The following is an 11,515-nucleotide window of genomic DNA, read 5'->3' on the forward strand; positions in this document are numbered from 1 at the left end:
GAGTACACACCAGTGCCCCTCCTCGCAGGACAGCCTTCTGCACGTTGGTAAGAACCTACTGCAGACCCAAGAGCTATTTTCTTCCTCTGTCCTTTCTCTTTGAAGCCAGGTTTAAATGGTGCTTGTGATCAGACCAAAGATATCTCTGTCTCAATAGTCAAAATACAGTGGATGGCCCCACTGCTGTGAGGCAAGAAATTCCTGTCCTGTCCTCGTTGGTGCCTGTGGAGGAGGGGTACAGACCCCTTAGTCTCCCTGGAAATCTGCCTGTCAGGCTGGGCAACTTTTTCTGCCAAGTGCTAGTGCGCTGTTGTTTGATATCCACAGTACCGGGAGCACAACAGACGAACCGAGAGGAAGAAACTCCTGTACAAGGACTATGCTGTTCATAAAGGGACACTGTTGCCCACTAGAACAATGATCTAAATCAGACCACAGCCCAGCTAGCCTGCTGTCTCACTCCATAGAGCAAAACATAGGAGACTTGATAGCTCCTTCTGAGAGCTTCTTTTCAGGCCTGACTGTGGCCTGACATACAGAGGCAAACAAGCAGCTCTTTCAGGGTTATTCAGTAAGCCAGGGCAGAAGAGCAGCAGAAGTTAACTTCCATTCTGCAGCTTAAGCCCTCAGCCTCCTGCTGAAGTCTGCCCACCCTTGCCCATTGCTGACTGGGGCAGCCCCAGCAGGTTTTGCTGTAGTCAGCTTTCGGCTTTGCTTTTGTTGCAGTTTTCACGCAGCTCTGGCTGTGTCGGACCAGAAGGTTCTGATCAGCGGAGGCTGCAATGCCAATGGAGCCCTGCAAGATGCCTTTGTCTTCCACCTCGGTGAGTGACTCTGCCTCCTGGTTTCTGTAGCTGAAGGTGACTACTGGGCTGCAGTGGTGTTTCTGAAGAACTAGCCTGGTCTATTTGTTTCATCCCTTGCTCTAAGAATGGGTTTGTCAGTATTGACAGCTGCTTTCTGCTTCAGATACTCTTTCATGGAGCACAGTGATCCACCACGACCTCTGTTCTGTGCCCCGAGCAGGCCACACATTGCTTGACCTGACTCCTGCCTACTTGATGGATGTGGACAAGGAGAACAAAGAGGAGCATAACCTGCACACGCTGTTGGTCTTTGGGGGCTCCAACTGTGCTGGGGCCTTTTACAACAGCACAGTCAAGATCCAGCTGGACCTAGGATAATGCACAATACTCAAAATGGGCCTGGAAGAGCAAGGGCTATTCACCAGCCTGAATACAGACATGGATGGCAATAAATTAGTCCAAGCAATGTGGCAGTCCAGGTATCTCTGTGTACGTGAATGCTGCCTTGACACAAGAGATCATGGGTTTGTTAAGCCTTTCTGAAGGCTGTGGGTATTGCCCTCCTATAGTAGCTGATACACAGTATCAGCCTGGCAGGAATTTCCTCCCATATGCCTAGTGTGGTACCTGGGCTTGGGTGCCAAAACACTCAGAGGGATCTGAGCTGAGCCTGCACAGAACACAGTCAGAGGCTTCTGGGGTTTTGCTTCTTGCTCTACAGGTTTCTGGGCTGGAATTCCCAGGGTGCTTTCAGGTCTGAAGGTGACTCAGTGGTTGGGTTTCATTTGGGATGAGTGAAATGGGATTTACTCCTGCTGCTTGCAGGGTCCTCACAGTGAAAGTACAGGTGTTGTTCTGGTTTGGAAGGAATCTGGGTGGGATCCTCTTGGGAAATAGTCTGCAGCGGAGGACTAGGAAAACACCTAGAGTGGTGACTGAAGATGGGTAGAGAACACCATTGTTTTCAGCGTGTGGGAGTGGGCTGGTTGTGTCTTGCTGACTCTGGTGCAACCACCTAGCTTTGCTTTAGAGAGACCTTTATTATAAATTCTGCAAGACTGCTGCTAGACACAAGGAAGAGGTACAACTCAGCTGTCCCAGGTAGTAATTCACTTGTCATTCCAAGGGATGGCAGAGTTGCTGACTGTTGGCTCTTGCAAAACCCATGAGACCAAACAAGGTTTGGGATTAAGCTATCTTCTGTGAGAGAACAGCTCTTACTGTTTATATCCATGGCACTGACGATTATGCCATAGCTCTGAGGCAGCTACAAGGACAAGCAGGCCTACCAGGTGAGTAACACACTGTGTACACTGGTTCCCTGATGCTCTTTCTGTAGGTTGTAGAAAGAAGCAGCCCCTGTGGGGAGTCCAGAATTGGCTCAATGCCTCACAGTTGTTTGTGCCCACATTCCCCAACCCAAAGCCATACAAAGGGGACTTCTGATAATCATGGATGTTTCTGCTTTAATCTGCTTCATGGAGATACATCAGGTAGAAAACAAAACAAAACAGAGTCAGAAGTAGCTACAAGCTTTACAGTGCAGGCATAGCTCCTGTAAGTCATCCAGGCTACTTCCAGGTCATCTGTCTTTCTTCCCATCCAGATGACAGTGAGACATTACTAGGGCTTCCTGCTGGCACTGAGGTCCTACTCAAGATGTGGCTGTTGTCCTTTTTGACACTCTATCTTACTTGATTTAATAAGTAGAAGAGCTTCAAGCTCGCAGCTCTGCAGGAGTATCTGGCTGCCGGGATGGGTGGCTTACTTTAAATGCCTCTAGCTCCAGGAGAGCTTTGTTTATTCTGGTTATTGTGGGATATGGACCCATGTCCACTTTGTATCTGCAAAAGGAAAATAATTTGTGAGGTACTCTTGAGTCAGCCAGCCAGTGCAGCAGTGAGCAGAAGGGCAGAGCAATGTGCTGTCTGCCCAGTATGGGAGAAACTCAAAGTCTGGGGTACTTCTGCTTTAAGAGAAAAGGTTCATCCTTATAGGTTTAAAAACAAATGCTAGAGGAAAGGTCAGTTAGTTCTTCTGTCTTCACTAGGCTTCCACATAGTGTACAGCACAGGGTAAGAAGGCACTATGTTTTTTCCTGGGAATCCTCAGCCACTACTTGCATAAGCTTAAGGCTTTCAACAAATACAGTCAGATTAATCTTCACCCCTGTGTGCAATGTAAATACAGGGCAAACAGGGAGAAAGGATGTGGAGTATGGGCAGTCTTAGCTTTTCTAATGGCATAGATTGAGTTTCCTCCAGGGGCCTCTACGAAGAAAGCCCAGTTCCTTATTTCCAAGAGCTTCCAAAAGAGACAGAATTTATGATGCAAGAAAATTCCTGCAGAGAAGAATCCATAACTGGATAGGGCAGGCAGAAGGAGCAGCAGAAGGTAAACTCCGACAGCCCAGCATAAGGAGTAGGTGCCCTTAAAGAGCACCTCAAGCTTAGCTTTAATTACCTTTCAGCATTGGCAACTTGAGGCACCAAGCACAGATCAGCCATGGAAACCTGCAAATGTAGGAGAGAAAAGGGGTGAGAGCAACTTGGAGCCTGTCCCATCACACTTCACTGTTGTGGCAGCCTTTGACAGCAGGAAATTATTTTATCAGCCAGTACAGAGGAGTTGTCACAACAATCCCATTCTTTAATCCAGCATAAATAGTATGATAATGTTACAAGGAAAGGAACTTAACAGGAGTCACTAGTAGAAGCCATCAGCCTTTAGAGAGCTTCATATTTACATCTAAGCATCATGACCTCAAGGACACGGTGCTTCTATGGCAACTGCCTCTGAGCAAACAAAACTGCTGGCAAGCTGCAGAGGGAGGCAATGGAGGGAGGAGGAGAGTTCACATGGCTGGGAAAAGATGAGTAAATTTTGCTTGTTTGCATTGCAGGAATACCAAACCCATGTCAAGACCTGATACGTGACAGGGCCTTTGAACACAGGCTCAGGGACTTGCAATCTGACAAAAAGACTCAAGGACAATGCAGCCAGCTGCCTATCCACACAGAGGCATCTGCCCCCAACCCACTCCCCAGGTCACAAAGCTCTGTGTGCGTTTCAGAGCACATATTATTCTCCAGCCATAAGATCTCGTAACTAGCCTGTGTGCACCCAGGGCTCCAGTTCTATTAGACAACCCTCAGCACCACAGGTTATTGCAGGAGCCTTCCATTTTTGCCAGACTTTTATAGGAAAGATCCAAGTGCCTGCCAAAGAGGGCTACTAAATGCAAGAGGCTACTAAATGCAAGAGGCCTGAGTGGCCTCTAGCTTGGGGTCAGAACAGCTTGTATGTAAGCTCTTTGAAATCTGTCCATGTTAAAAGTGCATGAACAGAGCAGAAAAATACAATACAACTTGGTTAAGGGTTCTGCAGAGCTAAGAACTGAACCTGTGTCCTATGACAGGTTACTTTGAATGCCAAATCTCTTGAAAATTAAGGATATGTAATTGGTTCCCACATCCTCTAGTAGCAGCCAGATCCTAGATACAGCTGCAGAATTTGGCCATCAGCAGCTTACAGGCAAGGACAGGTAAACATCTCCATAACTATTTGCAAGTCAGTAATGGCCTAAGTAGGATCCATGCAGCTGTTTTATTTGTGGTGAAAGCACCGCATGTAACTCTGAGCACTGGATGGGGTTGTGCTGTTCCCTTCCTATAATACGTTATGAGTTATACTGGGGTTTTCAGTTCTCCAGTGGTACACAACACTCTCAGATACTTACTTCATCCCCCACACAGTAGCGCCCAGCAGTGTGCTGCAGAATCTGCTCCAGTGCTGCCAAGAGAGGTGGTACACTGGAGTGAGGCATTGGAAACACATTTAAAAGGGACACCCAAGACCTTTTAGACTCGTAATTATGAACAAAGGCATTTTTAACACTAAGCTGAGTATGAAAAAGGAACAATTTGGGACAGAACCTAGAAGGAACAGATATCTCACAACAGCACAGTTATAGGCATCTTTATGGTCCCTCAGCCTTCTGGGACCCAGGGTGATTTCAGCTGCTCCAGGCAATGCACTTGAAATATTAAGAGGACAATGTAGAGATATGTGAGAGTGGGAAGGGAAAAATGCAAGAGTTCAGTCAGTTTGTGTCTGTGCAGAAGTGAAGATGGGCCTGCCATTCCAGCACATAGGGAAAAGGGTTTTGAAGAAACGAAAAGCACCTTATTCCTCCTAGGGAGGAGAATAAATACTCTGCTACTTGCTAGAATCTGTGGGAGTTTTCCATCAGATATATTTTTTCTGATGACAAACGCATATCAATATAGACTAATAGAACTTTAAAGCAAAAGGGACTAGTTTGGCAGCAGCTGGGTGGGAAGAAGTGCTGTCAGCCCTCATGCATGAGGATCCATCAGCTGCTGCAGCATCTGGGATGCCCTTAGGCTTTCCCTCTTCCATGCACAGCAGTGGAAGCACACTGGAGAGTATCTTTCCTCTGAGACCCTGGAGTGCTACCAGCAGGGCAGGACCCCAAAATACCAGCCTAGGGAGATCTGTTGTTCTGCTTGTTGTTCTGATCATTTTGAATGTGGGACGCACCTTGGAAGCCAGACACGATGCAGTTCTGAGCCCATTCCATTTTTTTCTCCCCTATTTTATTCAGGATGCTCAGGTTCTGTGAAGGCAAGTGTACTCCAGGTTAGACTGACTGCTGCTGGCTGGACCTTACACACTACCTCATCCAGTGGAGGAGAGGGGAGAAGGGGAGGTGCCAAACCTGAACCCCCAGGTTGAGATCAGCCTGCTGGGGCAGCCCTTGACCTTGCCCTCACCGCACCATGCACCCCACTGTATCTCTCTCCTGGGGCTGTTCTCTACCTGCTGCCAGGGTATCCCTTTGCCTCTGCCTTTCTGGTTGTTGTTCAGTTGTCGTCTTTCTAAAACATACTAGACCCTGCAGTGAAACTGCATGGGTTTGGCTGTTTTTGGAAAGAACTCTGGGGCTCTATAGGTTTTTTTTTTGGTAGGAAATACTGTATTGTTGCCATTGGCAGATCAGGAAGAGGCTAAGCAGAGATTTCATCTGCTAACACACAGTCTTAAGGTTTGGCACTCCATTGGCTGGCAGCAGTTTAAAGAGACAGAACTTTTCAGATATACAGACTCCTGGAAACCCATTCTGCTTTTCTCATTTGTATAAGTATGATAAAGCAATACCTGGATTGGCTGAATGCCAGCAGCAATGTGATCTGCAATCATTCTGACTTGGGCTCTCTTCTTCGGATCTTGTGGCAGGAGCCGGGGGTTAGGACGGGTATCTTCTAGGTAATGAATTATAGCTAGCTGTAATGAGCAAAGAGATTTGGGGAAGTTATTGGAGAGCCAAGGAAAAGTTCACATCCTGAACACATGGGAAAGGGGAGCTGATACAAGAGAATGTAACAGCTTTTACAGGAAGTTTGTTACCAATCCAAGCAGCAGAATATTCCCTTTGATGTCTGCTTGGGATCTTCTTGTCATTTAGCCCAGCTGTAACTTCAGGCAAACCCTGGCACAGCCATCTAAATCAGACTACAAAGTGCTCAGGGAAAGGTGAAGTTACAAACCAAGGCTGAATTGAGCTTAAATCCTTGACAGCGGTTTCCCAGCAGAGGCTGTGCGCTATATCTGCCCCAAGTGGGATTGTTTGTCAGAAATGCCATCTCTTTTCCAATGCACAGATGAGAGCTCGGGGTAAGAGATGAAGCAAAGCCATCCCTTCAGACTGGCAGCAAGCTGGAGTGAATGGTTAACAGGGATGTGGCTAGTTACCGACTGAGAAAGGGTGATGCCATCAATTTTCAAGACTGGGACTTGCTGCATTGGATTCGCTGCCTTGAATTCAGCAGAAAACTGTGGAAAGAAATGGAGATTACTGTAACAAGAAATTCTTCTTCCTTGTTTTCTTCCCCTAGAACCCAATTGCCAATTTATGTATTTTTTTACCTGGCTTTTCATTCTACGTCGGTACTAATATTTGCAGTAAGTTATGCTGTACTATTAGCCTAGAGCAAGCTCTCACTGGGGCTCAGGGGTCACCGCATCCAAGGCCACACTGCTGTACTTCTTGATAAACCATCAATACACAGGCCAGGATGGCAGGATGAAGCAGTGTCACTATCACAGTTCTAGTTCTCCAACTCCGCCTTAGCCCATAGTGGCACATTGAGACAGTGGTACTACTGGGTGCATGTCTCTCAGTTAAGGTCCCCCAAATAAATTCTCAGTGAAGATTTCTTCTGACAGCCCACCCATTCCTTTGGCAGGCCTTTTGCAGCCCCTTGCTGTATCATTTAGCATCTTTTGGATACCCGTTTCCCGGCACGTATACTTTCTGGCGTTAACTGCATGAGGTCCAGTCTGTGTTTAAACTGCAGTGCAGCTTCTCTGAAGTTTGTGTGCCAGGTATGTTCAGTTATATCATGCTAAGCTGAAGATTATTTGCATTATGAAATTCACTCACATATGCTTAAGAGAGGAGAAGACTTTTAGTCTCCTGCAGCCATCTCCTCCCATCCTGCTAGCCAGGAAATACTGGTTTAAAGGAACTATTAATTACAGAGAAGCAGTGAGGAATTCAGTGACTTTGCCTGTGAACTTTCTAGTGCTGATCCAATTCTCCTAATGACCCCCAAGTTCGGTACCCCTGGAGAGAGCAATGACAGCTGTACCCTTACCTGCTGTCCCCCATCCTTCAGGAGGTTCACGGGTACCACATCATAGGCAATCCCTTTCAGAGTCAGGGCTAGGGAGAACAGAGTGCACAGCTTCAGATGGGCACACTGAGACCAGTGTCATTGTTAATGGGCTCAGGGAAATGTTACCAACTCCATTTGGAAAAAAGAATGGCTTTAAAAGCAAAAAAGACCCAATACTTGCAGAATAGGCAGCCTGAGTCCACCAAGAAGATAGTGCTCTGGCAAATGAAGGACCCAAGCACTAAAGATCAGTCCTGGCAAAAACACTACATTACTCAAAATAAGCTTTGCCACTCTGCAGCACAGCTGCTCCTGACAGGGCTTGTACAGGGCAGGGGGGCCTGTGCTCACAGGCACATCCTCGCTTAAAACTGTCTCAGTCCAAGTAGGGACCATTCCCAGTCCTGCTTAGCTCTCAAGACCTGGGCAGACCAGAGTCTAAGGCAGATTCAGTGTGAAAACAGAGTGTAGGGCTGTTCTAGATAATGTGGAAGAAATAGTCATCTGCATGGATCCCTCTAACTAGCTGCAGACTTAGCAAAGCCCTTCTGTCTGTTCCTCTCCCTTCCCCCTGCTCCAGATAGGCTGTGGTATTTCCTTCCTTCCCACTACTCCTGGATCAGGTTGGCTTATGTCTCTCTTAATAGGTGACTGATTAACTGGGTTAGCAAAGGGGAGGATACTGCAATGACACCAAGACAATAAAACAGAGATCAATAGTGGATCTTACCGATTCTCACCCTCCAAGAGCAGGAACTTCGGAAATAGCTATAAAGTATCGGCTGAGAAGAGAAAGACAGATAAAGTGGTTATATAGTGAGAACACCAGAGTATTGTAAGGAGAACAGTGCACAAAGAGAAGACGTTTCAGGAACTGCAAGACTGCAGAGTGAGGTCTCAGGGAGAGAGTGCTCCTTTCTGAAAGTGGCTGTTCCTGTTTTGGATGTACAGGTAGTGTCCTTGTCATGCTGGTCCTCTGAATACTGAGTTGCACCTGATGCTTCCAGCAATGCACCAGTGCCTTTAAAGTTATCTCCTACAAAGCTTCCCTCTTTGTCTCTATGAGATGTTGCTTTTAGCCCCTCTTCAATTTTTTAAGCAAATTGCCCACTGATGATGCCAAGCACCTGCTCTGGGTATTTGCATGGCATGAAACGGCTTTTCCAGCCACGCAGGGCAGGGCAAAGCCTCTTTCCAAATAAGAAGAGTTACTGCTGTTCCAGACGAATGCTGAGACAGCTGAACTGCAGCACCAAGGCAGCTTTTACAGACCCTTCCACCCTGTCCAAGCCCTCACCTTTTCAGATGCCATGGTCAGCATGTGCAGTCTACTCCAGGAAATAAAAGCAACCTCTTTGCTTTCCCTTTTAACTCAGCCAGGAAGCCTTATCTCCTAAAGCCAATGAGGAAAGGACTATGACCCCAAATCCGTGCCTAGGGCATGGAAACCAGCCACTCAGATTCAATCCTGAGCAACTGTTGTCAGCTGCATCCACATCCCGGTGCCGTGCAGCCTCAGCCAGATAGCGGAACCATTAACCAGCTTTGAGGTTGGAAGCACATTTAAGAACTAGCTTTATTTCCCCAGCTTTTTGTCCAGAAATATATATCTACAGAGCCTGCCAGGCTCTCCACAGTTGCCAATGCAGAAAGATAGCCAGGGGAAACAAAAGAAGGAAACTGAAGCCATGTGCAGAATTTGTTTCACTAGGGACTGACTGCCAGCTTCCTGAATAGGGGCTGCCTCTGCGGGGGGTCCCTCAGGGCACCCCTGTAGCCCTCTTCCCATCAGTTCCCGACGGTGCTGAGGGTTTGCTACACTGCGTGCCTGTGAGAGGCTGCTGCTCTGCTCCCGGGCCAACTTTGTGCAAAATATGAAGCTCACCTTTATGGTCTTTCCACGCAGGAAACGGGTATTCATGCGTGTCTCTAAATAAACCTGTAATCATGTCTCTCCTCCACAGAACCCATGGCATGCCAGGGAGCTCTCTGTGCCTCCACCCTCCCAAAATGCATAGAAATTATACCAGAGACTGACAGCAAGACAGAAAAGAGGGATTTGCTCACTGATACACAATCTGTCACCAGAAAACCAGAGAGACCCCAAGGATTTCTGTGCTCCAGTCCTTTGTAAACTCGATGCTTCTCTTACAGTTTAGGTTGGTTCAAATAACTTTAAATGAGGCATGCATTTGATTAAATTACTCTAGTCAGAGTTTACTGGAGAAATGGTTTCTATGTGAGGAAGTGATGGCAGTATTGACAACACTTTCGTGGACAAAGTACTCACTGATTTTCTTAAATTCTCTGCTTCTGGAACCAGGGCATTAGAAATCTCAGCTATGTTTTGTTGTTTTTTTTTTCCCAGATGTCTAGCCTGCTGGGTTCCAAGGAAAAATCATAAACTATGACTTCAAAAGGGAAACATACAGCATTTGTTACATACTATTTTTACTTGTTTTTCCTGGGGACCTTGCTGATGATCTTTTGGCTCAGATATTCATGTCCTTCATCACAGCTGTTTTGGACTGTGGCCTCTCAGCTGGCAGACACATTTCTCCTGATCTTCTCTACAGTTGTTTTTGCAGCCTGTACTATCACTTGTAATAAATTGTGCTAAGTTAATTGCTTTGCCCTATAATTTCAAGGCCTCGGGGGATTTTATGAAAATGAGCATGGAAAACAACCCATTTCTCAGCTGGGAACTGTGTCTCCAGAGGCTGGGCCTGGTATGATCCCTTAAGTTCATGCTGTTTTTCTCCCAGCAGCAGAGCAGATCACAGGCAAAACAATCAGCTAAGTAAAGCCTGGAGTCAGCAGGGGTGTTTTGTCCTCAATAGACAGGTCCCAGAGTGACGCTATAGCTAGTCTTCCTTGGACTAAAAGCTGAGCGTGGCCCAGGGGAGTAGCAGGGAAGAACTGCCTCCATTTACAATTCCCATAAGCTGCAGGTTAGACCGGCAGCAGCTGGGAGGATAGCAGGACATTTTCCTCATGTCTACTGAGATTTCTGGTTTCGTTCTGTTTTCATTTCCAGCATGAGTGCCGCAGTGAGGAAAGTTTGGGCTTAAATCCCAATCTAGACTAAAAATCTGGGATATGCATTTCACTGTTTAGGAAGATGGAAGAGACACCCCAAACTTCGTGTGTTGAGCCCTGAGGTTTCCAAGCCTGTCTGCTTCAGTATGGTCTCCTCTGGATCTCACCTCCTGCCAGGTGACATTCAGGATGTACCTGGAAAGGCAAAGTCTTTTCCCCTCTTTCCTGAGAGCCATTGCTCCCAGCAGCCTGCACACACCACTGCAGAGCACCTGCCCATGTGGGACATGAGAGGAAAGTGCTCCTTGGAGGCTTGTACAGTGGAAACCTTGGTGTCCAAAAGGCACGGCTTGTATTCTGCTGGCTTGAAACGTAAAGGTACAAGCAGAAGGAACAGGCTTGCTCCTCAGTGCTCGCTATCTCTGTAGTAGGCATTGGTGTTAACAGCTCCCATGGATAAACTACCTTAAGTAAACACCACCACTGCTTTGAAAGGCCTTAGTTTTATTTAGCATGGGGGCAAGTTCCTTGCTCTCCACTGAGGCGGAGCCGGGGTGCAGGCCGGGGCAGCGGAGGTCTGTGTATGCGGTGCTGTTCCCGGGGTGCCGTCCTCCCGGAAACCACCATCCCGGCCTTGCCGGGGGCTCCGGGGCACCAGAAGCTGATTTAGGCCGCGATCCCAGGCAGCTGCCGAGGCTGTAGCGAGGAGCCGCCGCCCCAGACCCCGCTCCCTCCAGTCCCGGCGCCTCTACCGCCCGCGCTCCCCTCCCGCCCGGGGGGGACGCTCCGCAGAGAGAGCGGGAAGCCAGAAACGCGTACCTTGGCCGCGGCAGAGCTCATCCCGCGCCGCGACCCTCCGCGGGGACCGCGCTGGCAGCGCCGACCCGACCTGGGGCCGTCCCCCGCCTCAGGGCTCGGTGCAATGGGGGCGGCCGCGGCAGGACTATATCTCCCGGCGTGCCCCGCGCC

The 11,515-nt window shown here is 48.0% G+C and overlaps 1 protein-coding gene across 2 annotated transcripts; it reads right to left on the reverse strand.

Moving 5' to 3' along the window:
- Positions 1-2,285: 2,285 nt before the first annotated feature.
- On the reverse strand, positions 2,286-11,490 carry GSTZ1 (glutathione S-transferase zeta 1). 2 transcript variants are annotated; one of them, XM_080345894.1, is made up of 9 exons: positions 11,366-11,490; positions 8,238-8,289; positions 7,487-7,554; positions 6,582-6,662; positions 5,988-6,113; positions 5,370-5,445; positions 4,546-4,598; positions 3,270-3,319; positions 2,286-2,650 (listed from the first exon to the last, which is right to left on the reverse strand). In XM_080345894.1, exons 1-9 carry the CDS (start codon positions 11,384-11,386, stop codon positions 2,524-2,526), a joined length of 654 nt encoding a protein of 217 aa, XP_080202020.1. In that variant the 5' UTR covers positions 11,387-11,490; the 3' UTR covers positions 2,286-2,523. The 2 variants fall into 2 exon arrangements, with proteins under 2 accessions (XP_080202020.1, XP_080202021.1); XM_080345895.1 differs by lacking the exon at positions 8,238-8,289 and having other exon boundaries at positions 11,366-11,468.
- Between the last annotated feature and the right edge of the window lie 25 nt (positions 11,491-11,515).

The sequence above is a fragment of the Nesoenas mayeri genome (assembly GCF_963082525.1).
Source record: "Nesoenas mayeri genome assembly, chromosome: 5".
NCBI classification, from domain to species: Eukaryota; Metazoa; Chordata; class Aves; order Columbiformes; family Columbidae; genus Nesoenas; species Nesoenas mayeri.

Coding starts and splice junctions, on each gene's coding strand:
- GSTZ1 (XM_080345894.1), bottom strand. CDS start 11,386: ATGAGCTCTGCCGCGGCCAAG. Junction 6,114..6,581: donor GCATCACCCTTTCTCAGTCG/GTAACTAGCCAC, acceptor TGCTCATTACAG/CTAGCTATAATTCATTACCT. Junction 4,599..5,369: donor CATCGTGTCTGGCTTCCAAG/GTGCGTCCCACA, acceptor CTCTCTTGGCAG/CACTGGAGCAGATTCTGCAG.